Genomic DNA, 25,447 nt, shown 5'->3' with positions numbered 1-25,447 from the left:
TTTTTTTTTTTTTTTGCTGACATGGTAAATAAGTTTTCACTGCCACCAATTTAGACATATGCTTATTCACTGCTAATTTAAGAAAGTTCATTAAAATTTGGCAATGTTTATTTATGAGAGTAGGGATGTTTCAATAAGATGTTGAATATAATGATTACTTTTAGTTTTTAATGAAAGAAGATTTAGCCAAAAATAGTGGGAATATCATCTACATTTATTAATTGATTCTAAGTAACACTTTCTCATTATTAGTTGGTTCAAGGTGTTGGTATTAGAAGAAAATGTTCATTACACTTTAAAAAAATATTTATTGTTTTCCATCAAATAGTATTTTGGAAATAAAATATCAAATTTTAAGAATGAGCATGAGTTTACCAAGCAGGAAATTCAACTGCATTTGAATATGATCTGAGAATATATACATTGAAAATCCATATGAAAAACTTCAAATGTACTTAAAAAATAGAGAGAATGGCACAATGAAGTCCTTTGTACGCATTTCTCAGTCTCAAGATTTATTAAGCCTTCTACAGGAAAAATTCTTCCATGAATAAACTGCTTTTTATACAGTTTTGTGTGCCTAAGGTATATTAAAAATTTCCTATGGTGTGGGTTTCCTAAAAATAAAATGTGAATACATAATGGTGTGTGGATTTAGAATACAATTATTTCTAATGCTGCTTCTGGAAATATAAAGGAATATATAGTTATATTCAACACACATTGAATTAGTCCCCATTGTGAGCCTGGGCCTTCTTCCCTCAAAGATTCCTTAAATACAGTAAAGAAGCAGACACACATTCTGTTCAGTGTATCACAATGTATTTAGCTTGATCTGAGTACTGAGAATGGCTGGAGTTCCTCTGAACAATAATTTTATTTTTCTAGTACATTGTAAACCGAACAATAATAAAGTTCTGTTAGAAACGTAGAGACAGATTTGTGGCACGTGTATATGAGTTCATAATGTACCCTTCATTTCTGACTCAGCTTTGATTTTATTTCGCACCTATAAAATTATGTTATCCCATTGCCCTTCCACCTTCAATCCTTTCTGGGACAGGTTATTGTATAAATAAATAAGAATCAATCGCAATAACAAGTAACTAAATGGGACAAATGCTATCACAGAACACAGGGGGAAATGTTGGTATTTGGTAGGTGGGACAGGGAAAGCAGCATTTTAGGCAGAGGGAGAAAAGAAGCCAGAATATGTCGAGAGGATATCTGACATCTTGTTTGAGAAACTATGTGGTTAAAACCTAGCTACAGGAGGAGATAAGTTACAGTCTGAAAAGATTATGAAAGATTTCAAAACATATGCTAAAGGATTTAGGCTTTATTACAGAAAAGTCCTAACAGTGGGTGGATGTTAGGCAATGGAGGAAATTAAATTGGATACCAAATCTCATGGATAAAACAGCATTGGTTTTGGCCAGAAAGGTTTTTCTTTCCTACGGAGCATGAGCATGCCCCTCTGGGTTCATACCTGTGTTGCCCGCACTTGGAGGCCGATGTGTGACGCCGGGGGACATGCTGTTTCTCTGCAGAGACGGGTGGGCCAGAGGCAGAAGGTTAGGGTTCCCTAGTGAGCTCACAGGGTTGCTGTACACCAGACTGTTGTGGCTGGACACTGGGATGGAGACTGGCATCTCAAAGTTGGGAGGTGGAACAGCCTGCCAGCAGAGGAAAATCCCCCAAAATATAGGTAAAAGAAAGGAATAGTCACAGCAGCTTTCAAGTACAGAGAGTGTTGACTTTTCCAAGAAAATTTCCAAATTTCAAATTGCTTGGTATGTAGAAGACCATTAAGAAGAGCTCTCAAAATGCTTGGATCATAAATTGATTTCTTTAATGTGCTTGGAACTCTTTCTTTGCAACTATTAGAAAAGGTTTCACTTTTGTTTCAAACAAAGCCCCATTTCATCAGACTCCATTGTCTTTGAATTCCATTCTATTAAGTAATAATTGTGCATTTGTGATATCTGAATCTGGTGCCAGAAATGACTGCAAGATCAAAGGTTCATGATTGTGATGACTTCACACAGAAAAAGGAGGATTAAAATGCAAACCAGATCCTTTGGCTTAATTGCTTATTGAAGCATATTTATGCAGAAGTTTAATGATACAAAATCATCTCCAGGCGTGTGAATAGCACATATAGTTTAATTATTATTTTTAAAAGTCTGTCTTTTAAAAGTAACTTTAATGATAATAGGAATTTTAAGATACAGTTTCCAACAGAGCACGTATCATTCAACAACTCACATTTTAAAGTTATGGCTCAGAAAATATATTGTGCTTCACATTTGGTATATATGCACGAACATAAAGGAAAGGCAAGATCTATATCTCAAGTGAGATAGTTGGCCAATACTTAATGAATTGAAACTGTATTGTTGTCTACAGTAATTTAGGTCCCCATTAATGATTTGGGGGAGTATTATTTTGACAACTTAACCAAAACTGTGTTTCTGCTTGTGCTAACTCATTGTAAACACCTCTCTCACCCTTTCCCTCTCCCTCTCTTTGTCTTTCCCCCAGCATTATAAATGAAAATATTGTCTGTAGTAGCAGGAGACTCACGGCACCAGCATTCAGCATTTTAAATGTAAAACTGCACACGCACTCACGGGATTTCTGAAGTCATACCTTCAAGGGTTCTCAACAATGGTGAAAGTTCAAATGCCTGTGTACATACAGCTTAGCCAGTTTGTCGCTTGCTGTTTTACTCTTTACTATTCATTTTCTTTAGTTCTAACATCAACTTCCTGGGCCTGGTTGATTGGCTGGCCTGCGTCTCCTATCATGTTATGTGCTTCTGTGTCTATGCTGGTGGTGACTAGAGTACTACTCTGTTTATGTTTAGACTCCCATATTCTTTATTTCCTACTTATCTTTTCTTCCATGTGCTGTAAATGTTGGAACAGAGGAGAGCGAATGTTTTCATCTGACGTGTCTCTGGTCCTGCATTGTTTTTGAGGGAAATGCAAGTGTTCGAGTGATATATTAATACAGACATTCCTTTTTAGGTCACTTATGTGCCCTAAATGGGATAACAAAAGAATTTTTGGATGAGCACCATGACATAGCAGAATAGAAATGTTTGGTAAGAAGACAAAGGATGATAGTACCCTCAAATTTCCTGAGCCCCTTTAAACAACAAAAGTGAGTATAGTGCATGCTACCAAGTGAATGTCTATAGATTGGATAAAATGCTATATTCTTTACTAATGGTCTAAGAATGGCTGTTGCACACCTAGGTAAACATGGTGAAGCGATTTACCGGGTGTCCCCCTCAGGCCCCTCCGAATGATTCTCCCTTCCCCCTCACTCTGGGCACAGGAGGACACGCCCAGTTGGTATCAGCTGGGCCCCAGACCTCTGATTTCAGGTCGACCAGTAGCACCAGCAGCAGCACAGACAGTGAAGGGAGAGGTCAGGGACCTGCTTTTCTGCAGCTGCATCCCCCGTGCTGGGCTACAGCTGTGTTGGCAGAGACTGCATTCCGCCCATGAAGGCCACACGTCTTTCGGGTCACTGTCTCCTACAGGCGCGGGTCTCGCTGTGCTCGGATAATTTCTCTCCCTCTTGTTTTTTCAGGCCTAAAGGTCACAGCAGCTTCTAGTTTGCAAGCCCTGGTATACTTCACTACCGCCTCAGGCTTCCTTTTACTGTACCCATCTGTACACAGTCCTTTGGATGAGCTCTTCAAACACTCTCTTCAGTTTTGCTTGAGAGTTTGCTACCTGTTTTTTGCTAGTGCTCTGGGTCCTAGCAGTACTCCTCTAGGCCGAGAAGATAGTACACTTCCGGGGTGGGAGCATTTTGGAAATCTGCCGTCTCTGTGGCATAATGATTTTATCCTGGTTCTAGTAGTACCATCTTTCACCCGGATCACTGCCGTCACGGCCTCTGAAATGTATCTGCCCCTGCCCTTTTTCTCTTTGTTTTTTCCAACCTAGCAATCAGCCTAGTGTTTTTAAAGCATAAAGCAGATGTGGCACAGCCTTGCTCAGAACTCTAGGAGAGCTCTCATCTTGCTCAAGCGCCCAACTTCTTTCGATGGCCCCCGTGCCCCTTCAGTTCTAGTTTGCACTGACCTCCGTGATCTCGTGCTCTGTCCCTTCCTTCCTTATTCTTGACTCACTGCCATGGTGACCTCCATCATTGCCTCTGAATCACTGCTCAGAACTTCGCCCTCTGAGGGAAGCCTAACCTGAACACTCTCTGAAAGTAAAGCATAAGCTTAAAAAGGACCACACTGAAACAACAGTTTGGAAAATCAGTAGGAACATCAGCCTTTCTATGGGAAATCTGAGTTACAGCCTAGGCTGTCAAATAAACTGCCACTCAACTGGGCAGGATATTCAGTCTCCTCAATCTCGATCTCCTTACTGGAGGTACGAAATGTGTGCATCCATCAAGAAACAGACAGGGAGGATGCAAGGGTTACAGGGACATACACATGGTCCCAAGAACTTGGCATGATTCTTTTTCTTTTTGATTTGCAAAATTAGGAAACTAAAAAACATCTGTGCTTAAAAAGTTTTGTGTAGAAAAGGGAAACCAAGAAATGTTGTAAAGTTCTAAACTTGCAGAGATTTCAGGGCCAAGCTCCAAATTTTAAGAATACTCATCAGGAAGGGAGACTGGGAGGGGATTAAATAAAATGTTAGAGGCAGGACTGGCTATATAATCTGAAGAGTCCAGCTCAAAAGGAAAAGGGCCTGGTGTTCTTGTTTAAAAAACATCAGCAATTTTAAGCCAGTGACTGAGGAGTACTGAAGCAAGCACAGCCCAAGGGCAGGGTGAGGTTGGGACCCTAAGAGGCCTGTACTGGGTTGGACAGCCACACATGTCATAGTTCAAAAGCTTTTACTTCTCCTCTAACCAAAGTGAGTCGTGGTTACTGGAGTATACCATCATAATCAGAAGAGTATTGGAACTCTTGCCCAGCACCAAATATTTCCCCAGACTTACCACGAAGAAAAGTCCAACACAAATCAAAAAGTATATTTTAATAAAATATTTAGCTAATGGGGCCTCTTTTATTTCATGTGAGTGACTGAATGGAAACCCTCTCTTTCTTTTCTTAGAATTTGCCACTAATGATCCACTTAGATTGTGGACTACTATTTCCAGGTGGTAGAACCCTAGCAGAGGAGAAAAATCCACACAGTTCCAATGACTAGTGACTGCTGATGACTGATGTCTGAATTTCTTCACAGCTGACAGACACCTGAAGGATCTACTTGCTCATCCTTTCTCCAGCCTCAGCGCCTTTCTGGATCATGCCCTCTGTACCTTCAAAGGTTCAATACAGCCCATCATGGGGTCCCCTAGTCTCGCTCACCTCCCTCTCCCACTCCAGATGGCTTCCTCTCCGCCCTGCTCAGAATTTACCCTCCTCTGTCCATTCCCTCGTCTCTTTTGAGAGGTTTTGCCATTTTCTCCCCATCAGACCTGTACATTCAATCTGTGTCTTTTTTCAAGCATTCCTGCTCTACATACAAACAATCTCCAGTGTTTTGCATTTCAGCTCCCCTCTTGAACCCAGGCCTGGCCTGGTTTCTCTGCACAGTCCAGCATCCTGAAGAACATGCAGACTTTCCTGCACTTCCTCCCTTCTCTTTCACTTTAACCAATCTTGCATCTGCCTCTCCCTCATTCAGCCCATTTCCTAATTCCTGGTTCCTCAAACGGAGCTGTGTTTGCTTGTTGTGAAGCCCAGCATGAACTGTGGCAAACCCTGCATGAGGGAAGGGTGGCTGACAATATTCCAAATCACCCATGAATTATTTCATGTAATTGAGGAATATGGGGCATAAATTGTATTACTCCAACAGGTGACTGCTATATTAAATTTTCTATTTTAAAAGTTCAACTCTTCAAACTGGGTCTTTGAAATAGAAGAACAGTCTTGTAATGTTTTTAAAAAGGTGGAGACACTCTGCACACACAAGGGTCAGAGTGTCCTTGCCCTGCTGTAAATGTTTTAGCAGCTGTGGAGACTTTCAGCAGAACCGACTTGCCGCAGCGGACAGCCGTGTGCCAGAACTCCGCTTTTCGTCATGGAGACACCAGAGACTGTGGTGCCGCCAGCGGAGGTGTGGCCCCTTCTCGCAGCTCCGCCCCCTAAGCTCTCATGTGGTTTCTCAGCCTCCGCCACACACCACTATACCTCTTAGGAAATCGTGTATCTTGATCTTGAACTCTTTACATGACAGGGTGAAATACCGCGCAGGACTCCGGGGTGCACATCACACTGCCTGCCTGCCCCGTACGAGATGGGAGAAATGATCCTAGGTGCATCCCTCTGGAAGTCTGGAGGTTAAATCTCTTCTGCCGTTAGGATCCTCTCCACAGACAGGAAGAGCTGTACTGCACAATTTGCCTTTTTCCTAACTGTGCAGGGAATTTGTCCCATCAGAGATGCCTCATGGGCTTTGCTTTCCAATTCTACACTCACAAACCTCTGTACACAGCAATTCCAAACTCGCGTATCACACAGCAAAAGAAATTGAGACCTTAAGAATCAAAAGTTGGTTGAAAGCAGCTATTTCTTCCCTTCCTATGGGCAAGATAAAAATCCCAGTGAATACTGTGCCATTTAAGGGTTTTGAGTGTTGTTAAGAAGCATGCATGGAACTCTGGGACATGGAACAGTTCCTCAGATCAAGTGTGAATGTGCTGCATACGATGTTCAGTTTTATGAGGCCTTTAAGAATTTATAGCACAGAGCTTTCCTTCTTGATACGGTGTACTAATAATTCTGATTCAACAAAAGCTCTGCTGCTGACATTATTTCATTTAACAAAAGAACATGACATGTATCTAGGAGGATAGAAAATTACATTTGTGTACATTTTATAAATAAGTTTTAAAAGGTCCCACTTAATTCAGTAAAGTTTGAGTGTGCACCTACTATGGGAAAGCATTAATCCATCTTGTGAATGCAGTCATAGATTGGGCCTACAGTTTTTTTCTCCAAATATCTACAAAGTGTAATTAATGAGGCAAATTTTCACTATGGAAGTGCTCTCACTACTCACACTTAGATGGTCTTGCTAACTCACCTAAATAGTGTACTTTTTTTTTTTTGAAAAGGAATTCATAACTGACTGATGAGTTTGTGGACAACTAGGGTTTGGGTGCTAATATTAGTTGTTCAGAAAGCATATGAGCTTTGAGTTTCATCCCTGTATGTCATTAAATTAACAATGTTTGATCCATGGCAGAATATAATAAAAACATATACTTTCCCCCATCCATGTGGGCAAACAAAATAACACATGCAGAGTTACTTCTCTTCAATATCTGGCCAGGCAGATGATTGATTGTTAGAAATTTTTTGACTTGGTTAAGACAAACTGTAGCCAAATGTTAAAGCATGGAAAATGTTGGTATAGGCAAAGCGAATAATATTCTGAGAAAGCTTTAAAAATCACCCCAGCACACAAATGCTGACTTCTTACCATTCTGTTTCATGCAGTCTATTCTCCGGAGTGAGCATTAGCTTTAACCCTTCAGTACTACAGTTGAGGTTCACGGACAGGGAGAGGGCCTGAGGTGCTATTACTCACAATTCTGCTTTTACTGAGGCGCTGCTGATCCTCAGTTGGCATGAGAGACTTTCAGTTCTCCAAGGGGGAATCCTGTCTCAGCACACAACGTGTGGATTATAGCAAGTCTTCACATTTGTCTGGAAGGCATTTCTGTTCTGGAGTTTTCCTAGTGCATCGTGATGTGTGTGATTTTTGTGTTTCAAGGATTGTGTAAACTCAGGGTGTGCCATACAGATCTTTCTCTTCCTTCTGTGCCTGTGAACTGCTCTACCTCAGAATGAACTTCTCGATGGATGGCAACTCTTAGAGATTATGTAAGTGCAGCCTCCCGGAAGACTGGATTTGTAAATGCCAGTGGGGGTGGGAGGAGATGGCTCTGACTAGTACATCCGCTGCCTGTCCTGAGCTTCTTAAAACAAGCCATCACCGAGAGGGTTAAGGGATGTTACTGCAGCGATTATCAGCAGGCCAGCCGTCTACCTTTGGTACTTACAGGAATTTTATGACTCTTGATCATATTATCAAATTCTTCATTAATTTTTTTGTATTTTTCTTCAGTGCGTGGGGTGAGTGCATAAGAGGAGTCTGGATCGGGGCTTTCACAGCCTTTGTTTTCTTTCTTGTTCAATGCCTGCCAGGTTCAGAGAAATATCAAGAGTAAAAAAAAAAGGAAGGGCGTGCCGAGTACTTACACACAATCTTTGCCTGCTGATCATTAGATCAATATCTTCGTTAATTTTCCTGTACTTGTCCTCAGACTCAGGGCTGTGACCTACTGAATCGTCCGCATCGGGATCTGGGCTGTCACAGCCATTAAGGCCCTTCTTTCTCAATGTCTGAAACACATAATTTGGAGAGTTCAAGCCTAGACAAAGGCTGTAAGAGACATTCAGGGCTGTTACAGAAGTTCAAGCAGTCCGGTGTTCCAGGTTATTACACGTGTGATGCATTACACCGGAGAGAAGAAATCACAGGTAGAAACTCACAGTCATTTCCAGAAACTGTTCATCACCCACTTAAAAAAATAACAGGGAACCCCTTTTGCAACTAAACTCGGTCAAAGGGAAAGAGCATATGAGGGCCCAAGTTTTGTGATATGGAATTCTTAAGCACTTGAAGAAATGCCGAGCAACAAACAATTATAGCAGAATACAGAAAGGGCTGGCAAATTACAACATTCTTTTTTCCCACAGAAAAAAAAAATGTGAAGTCAGGATGTTACACAATGATTTCAGAATCCACAATGATGACAGAAATAGCAATATTGGGGACACAATGGAACACTACGGTTGGCACTAATGATGTCCTGTCTGCATCTCCACCCATGCTCTTGACAGCAGAAGGGCGTAAGAGAACCTCGCTGGTATTCCCAGGAAGCACTGGTGGAGAAGGTTCAGACACTGTGCTCACTCGGAGAGTAACTTCTGTTTGTTAGCGTTCGATGAATGGGAAAATTTAACCTGAAACGTATAATACCAAGGCATTATCTTCCTAAATATAGGCTGGAGGAAAGTCAAAACAACTGACTTTGGGCTTCATTATCCTGAGCTGAGTAAGCATCCCCAGAACACCACCCCAGAGGTGGCCGAGTCAGTAACCATCAAGCTGACTAAATTCCTCCCAGTTTCAGCTGAGCAGGAATCACCGAGACTGTCTTTTCGTAAGTGAAAGTGAAAAGTCAGTGCCTTATCTCGAAGCTCCTGTCTCCTGGCTGTAGGTCTGGTCTAGTCTCAGCTGTCACAGAAGGATAAATACTAATAGAACCCTGTAACAGTTGGAAAAAGTATGAGTCAAAGGTTCTGAGTTTTGCTCTTTTTTTTTTCAAGCTGATGGCTGGTTGTCAACTTAATGATACATGATGCGATTTGCAGAGATAATGTTATGTTTTTAGAGATCATAAAACTCCTGATTAATCACACAGCTTGCCATTATAATTATTAATAGATGAGCAACGTTTCTTAATTTTCCTGGTACTATCAAAATCGGCTACAAAGAGATGTGTACCTATGTGTCTCTCATTAATAGCAAGTTCAGCAAACCTCATCTTTATTAAAGACAGAATTCACATACAAATAAAGAAAAAGCTGCAACACAAAGCCAAGGAACTGAAAGCTGAGATAACACTCCATCTTTAATTCATGCAATTGGAGAAAATAAATAAAACAACAGGAATTTAAAAGGGAGTGTCAGTCTTCAAAATTTAAACTCCTTGGCTCTTATCAACAAAAGCAATATTACTTAAAATTAATTTCTGAGTCATCCAAGGTTTTTACTTAAAATCTAATGTATCGAGGATACACCATGGGTCTGTAAATATTTATTAATGTTATAGTGATATAATATAACAAATAAACATATGGTTACAGCTTATTATGTGGTAAAATGTTTGAATATTAAAATGAATATTTTGACACAAGATGATAAAATATACATTTACGATCTTGGGGAATTTATAATTGGTGGGGCCACCTGTCCCCCATAATAGATCTACAGCCATCATTTTTTGTTGAAGTTTTCAATACAGTATAGTTACATTCCCTTTGAAGAACTGATATATATATGTGTGTGTATATGTGTGTATATATATATATATATTTATATATATAATATCTTGATCATTTTAATCCCTTTCCTCCCTCCCTCCATCCCTTTCCCTTCTCCTTTCCCAACCCCTTCACCATCTCCCAAAGGTCTGTGCCCTTTTTTCCTACTCTCTGTCTTCTATTTCATTTTAAAAATTTCTTTATATTTTGGGTTTCTCATGTAAAAGAAGTCAATTATGCCCTCCCAATAAACTCAATTAAAGCTGAAAAAAAAAAAGAAATAAATGCCAACCTTTGCAGAAAAAAAAAAGTCAATTATGATTTAGCTTTCTGTGTCTGACTTATTTGACTTAACATCTGTAGCCTCAGGAGCCATCCATTTTTCTGAAAGTGACATGATGTTATCTTTCTTTATGATACAGCCATCATTTTTGGTCCAGAATGAGAAGTCATAGAAGGTTCCTACTATAATATATATGGGACAGCATCATGTCTCGGAGTAACAATGGCATTTACTAATTTAACTTCATAGATTGTCAGCTCTTTTGTTAGCATTATCACATACACAAGAGCATTCCTCTGCGTGACAGCTATTTGTCACGTTATCATGTGTTTCTGCTTTGGTCTCTACAGATCCTTGAGGTGCTAAGAAAAATTTTTGAGTGTCTTGCATCATACTCCAGATATTTATCATAAGAATTCACTGTGCAAAAAAATTATGTAAGATCAGGAAATATATATATATATGTTAGCATTATCACATACACAAGAGCATTCCTCTGCGTGACAGCTATTTGTCACGTTATCATGTGTTTCTGCTTTGGTCTCTACAGATCCTTGAGGTGCTAAGAAAAATTTTTGAGTGTCTTGCATCATACTCCAGATATTTATCATAAGAATTCACTGTGCAAAAAAATTATGTAAGATCAGGAAATATATATATATATATAAGACATAAGATATTTTTATTTAGAGTCTTATATAATGCTAATTTATAGTCACCATAGACAGTCGATTTTTCAGTGTGCACCAACTCTTTTATTCAATAAATCTTATTGTAAAAATGATACTTGTTTTGATATGCAGATTTCTGACAACAGAACGCAAGGGTTAGGAGAGGCCTATCAACTGTCATTACAATCCATCTGGCACATACATGCGTGCTAAATATTCTTACAAAGCCTTTTGGGGGTAGATATTGTGTTTGGTTTATAAAAATTCAAACATCAATTACACTTTATTGAAAGATCTCTACAAATATTAACTCATTATCTCTCACAAGTCTTTTATGAAAAGTTTAGAGAAACGTTATGCCAGATCTCAAGCCAGCATGGCCAGCCATGACACTGGTTAGGGACAATTCGGGCCCTCTTTCCCTGTCCAAGCACCCTCAGACTCATGACTTGAGGCACACACACAGTAGATCACTCCCTGTCGTATTCAACTGAATTAGTAGATTGAATATTGGACAACGTGATGTAAAAATTGTTTTTTAAATTAGGCTGTGAAAAAATTTTACGTATGCATAAAAGGATAAAATATTATATTTTGTATGCATCAGATTTTAATTAAGAGCAAGGATGTGTAGTGGTCAAAGAAATAGTTCATGAATTAAAAAACCAGTCAGACCAACAATTCACTTTGTACCTGAAGAATTATATAAACTGCTAAGCAAATAAAGCAGATAGTACAGAGTCGCAAAGGAAGTGGTAATGATGAGGGAAAAAAATAGCAGCTCATTTTCCCCCAATAAATTCTTCTTCTATCTGACAATATTATTGTGCAATAAATATCACCCGTATTTAAATAATGATTTGGGCTAAATTGTGTTACTTTAAAGGGGGCTTTTTGAGATATACAAACGCAAAACCCAAGAGCAAATTAATAACAAGTTCCAAATTCCCATAATCACATCACCAGAACATTGAAAAAATTGTTCAAAAATATTATCCTCAGCTGAGTGCTTGTATAACACATTTCTGCCAAGAACAAATGATTATGGTGGAATTATAAAGCTCTGAAAATGGAAAGCATGGCACAAACTTGAATATCATAGCATGAATGGAGAATGAGAGGAGCAGTTCTGTCTTTATTATATTAAAAATCTACAGCTGTTAATGATGACAAAGGAGTTACGGTTAGATTCAGCCAAGTCTGTCTATTCACAGTGATGAATAGTCGATATGAACTAAAGGGCTTACTAAATGGATAAATAAGTATTATTCCTTCAGGCCTTTTTCTAGCAAAATCAAAACCTCTGCCATTGGCTTCTGAAAGCTTTTCTGATCCTTTACAAATGTCACTGGTCAGGTCATATAAGCACCTGAATTGTTATTCTATTATACCAGCTAGAGGTCCTGGATATATATACTAAAAATAAGATGAGTGCTTAAATTTAAAAGGGATGACATTGCCATTATCCCCCCTCTTCAAGCACACTTATTCCATCCTTCTTGCCACTCTCTGAAGCAGTCCCAGAAGTCCTCGTTAGTGAGTGTCTTTAATTACACTGTCCTGGCCACGTCTGTGTCCCGAATCTGTTCGAAATGTTTATCGTTCACGGTCATTTTGACTTTGTGGAGGAATCCGAAGTCGCACGGTGCCCATCCGGTCAGTCAGGTGCGTGAGGGCACACCGTAGTGTTTTTATGAGCCCACCTTCCCTCTGGACGGTGCTGGGCAGGAGCACTCACTGTACTTCTCTTCAGACCTCGTAAAGATGTGGGAGTGGGCTGCCACAACTGCTTGCCAAAGGGGCTAGAACGATGGGACAAATGTGTTTAAAGTGCATGGGGAGCATTTTGGGGGGATTAATGGCAATGGGTCTTTCATTATGATAAATTAAAAACATTTAGATGTTCACTCTACATTTTAACCACCCCGTGTGTGTGTGTGTGTGTGTGTGTGTGTGTATTTTAAATGTCTCTTAACTATGTTTGAAAAAATATTTATCCTGTATGTCAAGATAAGGCCAGAAATCTACTGAATCCACTAGCCTCTGTTGCTCTGTATCTACAGAACTCTTTCCTCGGAGAGCTCTTAGTCTTGAGTGAGAAACTGAAGACAGCTTGCCGCTGGAGAGTGACACTTCTGGGCTAGATGAATCGGCTGTAGCGGATTCTCAGGTATCCCCATAAAGTAGCAATTGCCATACACCGAGCTGGGAACAGCCGCTCTTAGGGAAGTAATTAGATTGACAGAAGGTGACTTATTTGCAACAATAAATGGGAGAAGGAGTCCAGATAGGTAGTCCAAAAACCAGGCGGAATCTCTCCTACAGACATGTGGACAGATGGACTTGCGTTATTACATTTGTGCATCAGAAAAACGTGAAATATGTATAAACTGATGATGATAGGTGACAGGTGCTCCAAAAATTCTAATGAAATAGATGTAGGGGAACAGATTCTATTTCACTCCTGTAAGGAATATAAATGAAAAAGAATACCACATGGAGCTCTTTTTCTGCAGTAAGCGTTATGTCATCAACTAGAAAATCTCTTCCTTCTTCCATGGATAAAATTGGCTTTTCCTCTTTCATTAATTTCTTTCATTATTAATTTTTTTCTTTTTAACAAATTATTTGTTCATGAGAAGAAGCAACTGAATTGCTTGTCTTTCTCATTTATATGATGCTATATATTTTATATGAATGCTACTGAAGTAAAACTTAAGCTTTTTTTTCAGAGAACCACCACCCCAGATGAAAGCTTCTAACTGTGGTGTCCACAGCCTCGGTCCTCAAGATTATATATTTTCATCATCTTTCCTTTTCTGTGCCTTCCTGCTGTACAGCCTAAAATACAAACCCTCCTGTGAAAAGCCCCAAATTACTCTTATTTCTCTGTTAAAATCCAAATAACTGATCTTTCTCACACAGCTGATGTTAGGCAGTGGTGTGTTAAGAGCACATGAAGGAATTATTGCTATCAGTTGCATGAATGCTGGGTTCATACAAAAACCAAGGTGGGGAAAAATACAGTAACTTAGAAATGGTAGTTTCCACTGATCCTAAATCATTTTTTGATCGTCTTTCAAAACCTTATAAAGATAAGTGTCTGTGGGTAACAAACTGAACAGTGTTTAGAAAGTAGCAAATCCACATAGAAATAGGAACTGCGGCAGAAGTGCACACTGACTACGAAGGAAGTTTCTAGAATGGCTGTTAAACATGGCTGCCAACTGGTGAGCTGGCTTTCACCGCTTGCTTCAGAAGGAGTGGCTACCTTTGAATAGCACCCTGTAGCTTTCTCTATTTAACATTCATTCAGCAAGCAATTATCAAAAACCTACTATGTGCCAGAAACAGTTTAATGTCTGGAAGCTGGTAAAATAAATTCGAGGTAAAAAGGTTATTTTTTTTTATTATTGTATTTTTAAAATTTTGTGTTTTTAGCACAGATCACATAAGCAGGGGAAAGATTAGGTGCTAAGAAATTTCTCTATAGATTTTTAAGAAATCAAAACTGTAAGCATTGTTTGTGCTATGTCTGTACCATGATTCTTCTTTGTTCTTATTCTACAAATACAAAGACACATTAAATGCTGTTAATTTAGTAAATTGGTAAGCAGATTTTAATAAGGTGAACAAAGGATATTCCATATAGAGTACAAAATATTAACTTGTACTAAAAGTTATTCATTTGTGGTAAACATTCTAAGAAAAAGTAGCTTTAACTTCACTATTCCTTCAGTAAATAATGTTCATTCTAACCAGCTATCTGCTATCAGCAAAAAAAGGGAAGAAGAGCTGGAGATTTTCATTGTCTTTGTTTTTATATTTTCCTTCAAAAGAGAATTTCCATATGGGGCTTGAAAATTTTTCACTAATTTATCTTTCTATAAGAAAAAAAAAAGACACTAAAAATTGGAAAGACTTCATGTACTGGTCAGAGGGATATATCCAGCACCTGTCTGTGTGGTCACAGATTGTGCCCTGTAATCACTCAGGTGAGGAGAGGTCACAGAATCTGTGGACTCCGGTGAGGAAGAGACCACCAGACGTGCTCTGTCCCGCCTCACGTTCCAAGGAGGTGAGAAGCAGTGCTCAGAAGCAAGAGGCCTTTTGCACCGGAGCCCTTCCTCTGGCCGAGGTCTCCTTCATATGAGCTCCTATGTCTGTTCCTCCTCCAAACACAGCTGTCAGGAAACCCTTTGCAGGCTGGCTGCATCACAGGCTGAATTAATTTCTCCCCCACTCACGCCCTCGCTGGTTTCTATACATTTTTGTGCTACAGCCTTATCGTGTACATCATTCATGATTTATGTGTTCGTCTCCTCTGCCTACACCCCAAAAAATCCTTAACGGAGCCCCTTTCTGCGTTCACTTTGGAGTCCAGGCTGGAACGGTCAGACGTACTTTAGGGGTCACCCACTGCTAGCTGAACGAATGGAACACACTTCTGCAGCGCGATGTTAACGTCTACAGGGTTTGGGGGACGGGTGGAGGTGGAGATGGGGGGGATCTGGACATTCACTAATTGCTGATACGTGGTGAGCACTGTCTGTGATCATCCGGATGCAAAGGCGCTTTCTTTGAACACGTGATTGAGATTATTTGTCAGCGCATTTTTCTTCTCACTATTGTAAGTGTTTCCACTCTCATCTCCTGGAGTTTGGGGACTGTTTATTAGTCACCTGGCAACACCAGAACTTAGTACAGGGCCGGGCAGGTTGTATACTGCAGCTGTGATGACAGACTGAAATGGGCATAGGAACTGAACGGAAAAGAGTGCTCAAATGTTAGCTGAGAGAAACAATAATCTCAGGGCAGTATTTTTTGCTACTGTCATTTCTTCTCTTGACATTTCATGTTATTATGTCACATTGCGCTGAAGCTCACTATTTTACTCTGAGTACAGAATATTTTACTCTGGTACAAATTTATTATTTTTAAAATGTACTACTTTCAAGTTATAAAGCAATGCAGCCCAGGCATAACTTGTACCACGTATGAAACTGATTATAACTCAGGAGTTTTATATCACTGAGTGCTTAAAAATTGGGGTACCAGTCTCTATATGGAATCTCAGAAAAACAGCAGTTAAGAAATCTCTGAAGAAGACGGTTATAAGTATATAATCTCACATCAAAGGGTAGCAGGAAACAGCACAGAAATCAGCAAGGAAGCAGAAAAAAGGGGAGTGGTATCTCAGGCAGAAGTAAAGGTTAGTAGAGGAAAAACAGAAACTTCCTAGAAAAAAGCATGGGGAATTTTTGCAGATACGAGTCAAATACTATACATTTGAAATAAGCATGTTTTAAAATTCCTGGGCAAAGGTCACTTTTCTCCCCCTCCAACTCTTGGACGTTGCCTCCCTATCCCCAGTCCTATGCTTTGACATCAGTCGTATTCTAGGCTGACCTTTGCCAGGGGCGGGGAGGTCCATGGAAAACCAGGGTGATCCTAGGGCCAAGCGGATGACTCAGTCTCCCTCAGCATAGGCCCCTGGTTTGGAGTTTTAAGGATCTTTCCACCACACCTCTCCTGGAAGCAGGACAAGCCGGGTGTCGTGAGGCTGGTTGAGAAAGAGACTGAGCTGGGGAACTTGGCTTCACGGCGGCTACGAAACTCTTCCTGACATCCTGCATCCCGGAGAGATGTGAAGCCAAATACTAAACAGAGAATATCTGAATATATAATGACTGCAATGCAGGATAATATATCCAGTTAGGACTAATAATTTTCATGAAATAAGAAAATAAAGGCTGGCTTGCAAAGGATAGTAGTTGTTCTGAAGAATGGATAATGTTGGTGATTTGTTACATAAGGAAGGAAAAGACTGGGCAGGACTATAAATTAAACAAAGGGTGAGGAAGAGAGGCAAGGAATAAATTCTCAAAGATCAGGAAGCAGGTTTGAGAAAGTAGACATGTGAATATAATTTCACATACTAACCTTTAGAGTTTATGGTATTTCACTTGCAAATGGTTACAGAAAAAAAAAAAGACTGAATTCACAGATATCCAAGATTTAAAAATAATGTTACAGCACCTTTTATAAAACATTAATATCTTTAACAAAAGTTGTGCCTGTTATCTCAGGTAATCAGATTAAGGTCAGATTATTATTTTGGGGGGGAATGTAGCTCAGTCGGGAAGTGCTTGTCTGGCACGCGTGAGACCCTGGGTTCGATTCCCAACACTGCAACAAAACCTAGAATCATTACTTTTGTTTCCATGTAAGCTCTTGTACAGTCATCAGTGTATGAGTAGTCATTTGAGACGAGAAGAGCCCACATCCTACATCTTTTTATTTATCTTCCAGCTCAGGGCGATCTTTCAGTTAACTGGCATCCCCATTCCTACAGGTTTTCCCATGATTGTACTATTACATCACTCTTTTCCCATTTATTCTCTTGATTTCAATCTCTCCTCTTTCATTTCCCTCCCAGTTTTCCTTTCCCAGCAAACGTTATGACTTATTTGTTCACTCCCTCAACCCCCAAATCCCTCTCCATACCATCGTCCCTTGACTCAGTGATCACTAATCTTGCTCTCTCGTCTCCCATCCTTGGGCTGTTTGTTTTCTGAGCCCACCTTCTGTCAATCCTCCTTCAACCTTCTGCCAGAGTCTAATTACAGGGCAGCCGTCATCTGTGTCACTTCTTCCAAACTCTGGTGGATCCCAGCTCGGCTCCCCTGTTAACTTGCTCCGTGGCAGGCCCAGCGCCTCCCTCGCAGGCCTCCTCTCTTCTCCTGCATGCTGTGTTCTGGCCTAGGAGGCCCTTTGTGTCATTGTCCAGGTCAGGCATATACTTTGATACATATCATTCAGTCCTGTCTGGAATATCCTTGTTTACTCTCTGCCCTGGTCAACCTCAGTCATCCTAGGACACGTGTTCTCCAACATCGACCCTTGCTCAGTGAGCTTTGCCTAACTCTCCTAGGCACTGCCTTTCTGCATCCTCACAGTGCTCTTCTTTTCTTTTTTGTGGTACTAGCCACTGAACCCGGGGCCTAATACTTGTAAGCACTCATACCACTAAAATACATTCCACCCCATTTTATTTTGTTTTATTTTAAGATATAGTCTCTCTAAGTCACTAGCTTGTCCAGGCTGGCCATGAATTTGCAATCTTCCTTCTTCAGCATCCTGACATGCAAACCCGGTGACTTTCTGTGATTTTTAAAAGCAGTATATTATATTGTAATTTACCCTTTTCCATATCTGCCTCCATGAATCCTATGAGGAATGGGCATCTCTGGTCCCCAACAAAGGGCTTGGTTAGCACACCTGAACTCAGTATGGTTCTTATATATGAGACAAACAAATAAGTAAATTCGACAGTCACATTGTCCATGACAGACTAGTAGAAAAATGTTGGGTAGTCTTCCAAGGTAACAGTGTAAAATATATTTGTTCTCATAAATTCGGGAGACCTGCTTTGGGTCCTGGGCTTGCGTGGCTGTGCCTTGCTGAGCTTTTGTGGCTGCTGGTGCTGCCAGTGACTGCCAGAAGAATGTCAGCCTTTCAAGAACCAGATTTACTGTGAGAGACATCTTTGTGAATTCTGCATTTCAGGGTCTCCCTCAGAAGCAAGGATATTGCCCTCAATGCACTCTGAACAATCTCTCTCCTTTGCAACCTCAGTTTCTCAGCACACAATCAGAGGAGCTCAGGACACCAGGGGCTTTCTACAACGATGGGCAAAGTAAAGATCTGAGTCTGGCCACTGACTAATTTGTGTCAGGGCAACTTTTATTGATACCGGCGAAGGAGACACACAATCCACATTTCAGAGACAGCCAGGGACTTGCAAGATGCAACTCAAATGTTTCCTTGCCTAACACACTTCCTCCTCCGCAGGGGCCCTCTGGAGGCTGAAGAGAGTTAAAGAGCTCTCTCCTGAGCTGGTCCTTAGGCCAATGGGAGACCCTCTCCTTACCTTGAGTTCAGGATATTATCATTTTTATATCTGAGATCCACAGCACCAACATTTACCAAGAGAAGACTTCAATTTGAGGCAGCACTGAAAATACTCACCAAGTTCTTTCCTCTCTCTCAATTTCTTAAATGGCAGAGAGATTTCAAGGGTCAATTTTGGGTTGTGATGACAGATATTATTTATAGCATCCTCAACTTCTTCCATATTGCATGACTGACAATAAAGCTTTTTTCTTTCTATTACTCTTCCTAATAAACCAGCCAGCTCTCCAGTGATTAGCCATAGGCCATTCTCTACTGAAAGTTTTCTTTTGGTACTGTTATTCTGTGGTGATTTGGCCGCAATGGTGGGAAAGGGTCTCTGAGGCACTGCCCCTTCCAGGGCTCGAACCCTGGGAAGGCTCAACCATCCTCGCTCTGAAGGGCTTGCCTAAGTCTGCAACACAACATCCTAGATCCTGGTACTGACACCTGTGCTGGCCCAGACTCTCTGGACCATTTGCTGTAACTTGTAAGAGAGAAAGGAGGCCTCAGTGTGGGGGTAGGGAGTTCCGGGGACGCTCTGGGGACACTCTGTGGACAGAGTGAACCTCACAGCACTGTGGCTGCCAGGGAGAGGAGCCTCCAAGTGTTAGGAGAGACCTCTGTGAGAGGAGGATCTCTACCTTTTCTACGTATATTCACTGCATCTTGAAAGTACCCAGCACTTGGATGACAATCAATAGATATCATTGTTAATAAAATAGTGGAATCCAAGGCTATGGTGACAGGGGTTTTATTGAGAATGGAATAACAGTGGGATCCAGGATCACACAAAGGGCAGCTAATACATTTTCTGCCAATGTAGACATTGCCTTTGTCCCTAGCAGCACCCCCACGGAACCCCTCTCTTCATATATGAATTTAATTTATAAAAAGGAAATACTTGTGTACACTAAAGTGTCAACGGAATTAATATGTCCCTTTGAAGCTTCCACAGAGCTTCGTAATTAACACTTATTTCTTATCATTGCTATCTGTATTATTGTGTTCACCTCATTTTCCAGATTGTAAGATTCCTGAAGACAGGAAACCTCTTGAGGGCTTTCTGTCTTTGGCAGCAGCAGAACCGGGCAGCAGTCAGTTCACGCCTGGGATGGGCATTGTTGGGGACCCCCTGATGACAAGAGGGAGGTTCAGACAGAAAAGCAAAGGCTGGAGGCCAGGGCCCCAAGGTTGCTTCTCCAACACTGAGCTTCTTCTCTTCTTTAGACGGAAGTCATGTGAGGTCTGCAACAGCGCGGCAGCCCTGGACTCCAGCCTTACTCTTACTAAGTCTCTTTTGGTATAAAATCTCTCCTGGGACTGGGATAATGCAGCATTCTTGTTTTCATTTTACTGGTTGAGGACGTTGGCAACTTTGGCTGAACATGGAGTGTCCACAATCTACTGAACGGCTAGTGGCTGCTCAGGGTCCAACCTGAGTGAGTGAAGGAAGGCTGTGACAGGGACACGAGACCCTGACTGTGGGCGGAACCCCAGGGTGGATACCCCACTGCGCTAGAGGCCAGGAGGCAGAAGGGAGTCAGAGGCCTGGCGCAAAGGCTCCTGGTTGGTGCAAAGCGTTGACCTGGAGGTAGAGGTTTCTGGGTTATGGGCTGTTGTCCTGTGATCAGGATATCAAAGATGGCACCAAAACTCGGGAGGCCACAGCTCAGTCCGGCGCCCTCTACAGCTCCCTCTCAGTATCGCAAGCCCATAGCGCAGTGTTCGTTCAATTGCCTCTGCAGGCATCCAGTGGAGTAAGAAAATGTAATAGAATTGTACTTTTAAGTCATGCAGACATCATATTGCAGTAATCCGTGCATATCCATGTAGCAGCACAAGTCATAATAGCTAAATCTTGGATGCAGCTTGTGTGTCCATCCACAGATCAATGGGTGAAAGAAAACGCGCTATTTGCAAACCGTGCAATACCACTCTGCCACGAAGAAAGATAAATTTGCGTCATTTGCAGGAAAATGGGTGCACCTCGATACCAGGATGTCAAGTTAAATAAATCAGACGCGCAAGTTTAAACATTGCATGGTTTCTCTTATACGAGAGACTCAAAGTATAAATAAACGAAAGAATGAAATAAAAGAGAGAAAACAGGAAACAGGGAGATGGACCTTTTGCAAAAGAAAAAGGATGAGAGATGGAGGGTGAGGAGGGAAGGAGCACGTTAAAAGAATGGAGATGCGGTACGTATTCCCCGCAGTGAATGTAATATCATGTACGGCAGACACACACCAGTAAAAACAAAGCAAAGCATCAAACAAATAAAATGTGAGGGCCTCGGGGATTTCCCACAGAGGTTCTTCTGCCTGCCTTGTAAGCATAAGGACCTGAGTTTGATCCCCGGGACCTAAATACATAAATAAACAAATAAATAAAAACATGTGATTAAAAATAAGTATGTTTCAAAATCCTCAGTTGCTCAGTCTCAGCCCGCCTCTTAAGGTTTGGCTGCGTTTGGGAAGTGCGTGGACAAGATTCCAGCTGCTTTCTCTATCACTTCCGCACCCTGCGCCGCATGGGTCTCCGGCCCCCTCTCCTCCCAAACCCCACTCCCGCAGGGCAGGGCTGCAGCTTTCCAACAAGCATCTCTGAGACTTAGGAGAGCGCTGGGCCCTTGGAACTACGGGAATTAATGTGCACTTCGAGCTCATCAATCAAATGGCCTCTATTTGCTTTCTTAACAATATAATCATTTCCAGCTGCTGCCAGAAAAACAACCAAACAGTATTCCTAGGACTAACATCAAAAGTGCCAGTAGCGTTTCCGAGTTAGGCTCCTCAGCCCAAGTCCACGGGGACCTGCCCTCTCATTCCCGGCTCATTTGTCACTGCAGTTCCTGACATTTTCTAGTATTAATGCAAAGGGCCCTTTCTTATTAGCGTCTGCAGTTACGAACTAAGTGTAATGATTAGCAATACAAGGACATGGGTCAGGGACAAATAGATTCTGAGGACACCAAATGCATTCCATTGTGGAAAATGAATCTTTTCTTCTGCTTAAAGACTGATAAATAAATATAATTGATCCGAAATATTTTGGAAAAATCTAGGATTACAAGCGGGTCAAGGCCTACATAGACTAAACTACCTTATTCTTTTATGAGTTCAAATTTTTCTACATTTTGTTTCCAGATTCAATTAATAATAATAATTAATAATAATAAATCAAACTCACTTCAGTCTATTTTCATTATGCTATAAATGTCATCTTTATATGACCCATGGCCCCAGAATCTCAGACCAAGTCAAAGTTCACAAAACGGCATTTCCTGTAGCTTCCTATATTGTACAGATAGTAGCGTTCTTAGTTTCTGCGTTGAGTTGCCTCCAATTTATTGGAGGGCGTACTACCAAGGCTAGAGAGAACAGTGGGATGCAAATGGAAAGGTATCTGGAGAAAATGTTTACGAGAAGGAATGGCAGGGAGGAGAGAGGCTGCAACAGACAGGGAGGAAAACAGAACAACACAGGCAGAGTCTGAGGGTGAAGAGACAGGCAGAGGGGGAAATGGGCAAGCAGTGCCTGTGTCCGCCGCTGGCCTCTCACTGTGCCGGTGTACGGCCATCAGCAATGTGGACAGCGGTGGCACTTGCTGCCTACCCCACTACAACTGAAGGGGAGGCTGCCAGCCCCCGGCCTTGACCCAGACGGTCTCCTCATGGGCTTAGGCTCCTGCCCCCGGTCACTGTCACCTGCGGCTGCTGCTTTTCCAGTCACGATGGCTTCCATCGTTTCTGTTTTGGCAGTGGAAATCTGCTGCCTCCCTATTTTAAATTTGCTACTCCAGTTCTCCCAAATGGGGAAATGTCTGTGATTCTGTTAGTTCGGCGGCAAACGTAGGAGTTCGCATTTGCATGATCACTTCTTCCGTAGTCTTTATTAGGTAATTATAAAAACAACTTTTCCTCTTCTACAGCATGAAGAGGAAATTAAACCAGCTTTTCCTCACTACCAAAATATTAATTTTCTTAATATTTTAATTGACTCAGTTCCTCAGCAGTAACACCTGCCATTTACTGAGCATTCAACAGTGCCAGGGGCTGAACTCGTGGCCTCGTGTGGCTGTGATTTAATCCCACACCCTCTCTTCCACTCTGACTGCCAACCTATGGATAAAGACAGAGAGGAGCCACATGGTTCAGGAACTTGGTCACGGCCACAAGGTTGGTCAAGGTAGAACCAGTTGTGAGTTCCAGGCTTCATTCTTTGAGTTCTATTTTACCCCTGCCATTTCTGAGTTCTACTTTGGCCCTGCGTGCATGTCCAGTCACAAAGCTTGTCTGGAGGCTGGGTGCGAAGCTCAGTGGTAGAGCACACGCTTAGTAGGCACAAGACCTTTGGTTCAATTCCCAGAACTCCTCCCACCCTTAAAAAACAAGATTACCCAACTATGTCTAATGTATCCCTATGAAACATCTCAAAATCTTATTTTTAAATCAAGGGATATATTTGTAATGCAGTTCACTTTTTGATGAGTAATCTTATCTAAAATGATTTCCTGTTATTTTATTACAATGTCCACGGGATAGAAAGGGAAAGCACCTTCAACAATATTTATACAGTACCTACATTGTTAAAAGGAAGTGTGATGCTAAGGAAAGAAAGGGTGCTGAATGTTCTTTAGCTCCTACATATCTAAGACTAGGAAGAAGGACCTTTCCAATAATATTTGCGCTATAGCTTTCTGGATAAAACAAAGCATATTTTCATTGCAATTATTAAAATAATACTACTAAGAACCTTACATCTCTGTTACTAAGGAAAATATTTGCCTTTTAATTTATTTATTTAGGCTTCTAGAATCTTCAGAGCAAGCTGACTGCTCAACTCTTCAATTTACCTGAGAAGACAAGGGATATAAAATTTGGTAGCAATGAGATTATATTTTGAAAGGACAGGTCAGGGAGAATACAAAAATGTATGCTTTCATGAAAAGACTATTGTTTCTCTCTGGGTAAAGATGTTGGCTCATGGAAAAATTGTGTGCTGTAAAAATTCTTTGTTAAATCATGGGTGTATACAATCTCCCTTTTCCTTTCTTCTCAAAAAAGATGCAGGTAAAGGTGCCGCTTTCACTTTATAAGCCAGATGAGAGGAAAAGTAAGAGAAAGGATTGTATAACTTCTCAGTGTTCTTCAACAGTTATAAGGAAGGCAGCAAGATATGATCTTTTTAGTTGAAAATTTCCCCAAGTCTCTAGGAGAAGGGGAAAATTGCAAGAGAGCTTCAAGAACCGCAGAGGCTCGGGTTTTGCATCTTGTCAGAAAATCTGCCTGGGGAGCAGCTGGCACGACCTGACTCAGCAGAGAAAATGCCACCCACAGTCAGTGCTGTCTCTGCGAAGAGCTCCCCTGTTTTCTCTGGAGGCTGCCCACAGCCAGGTCAGAATTGAGGCGCTCACACGGGAAAGCGGATTTTTGCAAAATCGAATGTTCAGTTGTATAACATTTAAAAGAAGCTTCCAGTGCTGATCTTTGTCTTTCTACATGGACTTCATTAAGTGGACTTTCTGATGCATAAATAATAGTAACCATATATGAACCACCCAATAGTTTCAAAATGCCTCAAACAGCCAGCACAATCGTTCTGAGTAGAATCTCATTTCTTTTTAAAGATCACTGTTAAAAGATGAGGGAAAACAGCACCATTAAAAGAGGAAGCAGAGCAGGTTCAAAGCCTGTTTCCATGAGGTAATGCATGCTATTGACAAATCATCAAAGGAAGCCAGACTCTACCGAGATGAAGGATGAGGTTAAGGCAGGTGGCCGAGGCAGTCAGGAACTCTCCCACCCTCATTGCATTACCTTACTGATGAAACCAAAGGGAGAGAGAGATCAATGAAAGTTTATTGATCTCACACTGGAAGTTGTGCTGGGTGAAATGGAGGTTGTGTGTCTGAGTTCATGTGCTGGAAACTACTATTCTCACCTTATCTGCACACGCCTGTGAATGCACACATGTGCGTGCGTGTGTGTGTGTGTGTGTGTGTGTACAGTACAAAGCTGACAATTTAGATAAAAGTCTAGAATGATTTTTGGGTAAGTATACTTCTAGGTAGAGCTTCCACTATTGTTTACTCCCACAGAAGGACATAGCTTAATTTTGTACGGAGGACCCCGGGACAGTCCTGCTATTTTATGGTAGGATGTTTGCAAAGTGAGTGGTGGTCTCTAATAAAAATGAAGACAAATTTCTTAACAATCTGCTATCATCATTTACCACCACTTTTTCCCAATATAAAGAAAATCTTTTGTATTGGTAGAGTCTCCACTGTGGAAAGTGCTGAAATGTTTCCCAGTGTTTCATAAGCTAATCAGCTCATGCACTGGTCTCAATCGCCAGCCAGCAGAGCCACACATTGGTGGCCTCTCTTAGCAGCACAAGCGGGGCTCTCAGGCCATCCCGGCTCATC

General features: G+C 41.2%; 1 protein-coding gene across 7 annotated transcripts in view; it reads right to left on the bottom strand.

Moving 5' to 3' along the window:
* Nucleotides 1-25,447, bottom strand: part of Mef2c (myocyte enhancer factor 2C) — a 138,022-nt gene that overhangs the window by 25,876 nt on the left and 86,699 nt on the right. For all 7 annotated transcript variants that reach the window (XM_010637171.3, XM_010637172.3, XM_010637167.2 and 4 more), the window contains exons 4-5: nt 8,261-8,404; nt 1,490-1,676 (exon numbers count right to left, since the gene is read on the bottom strand). In XM_010637171.3, the coding sequence (XP_010635473.1) occupies nt 1,490-1,676; nt 8,261-8,404 (331 nt within the window). The remainder of the gene's footprint in view (nt 1-1,489; nt 1,677-8,260; nt 8,405-25,447) is intronic.

The sequence above is a fragment of the Fukomys damarensis genome, unplaced genomic scaffold, assembly GCF_012274545.1.
Source record: "Fukomys damarensis isolate Sample0158 unplaced genomic scaffold, DMR_v1.0_HiC HiC_scaffold_3, whole genome shotgun sequence".
Taxonomy (NCBI): Eukaryota; Metazoa; Chordata; class Mammalia; order Rodentia; family Bathyergidae; genus Fukomys; species Fukomys damarensis.
The sequence above is the reverse complement of the archived record's forward strand: the minus strand, read 5'-3'. Positions and strand labels throughout refer to the sequence as shown.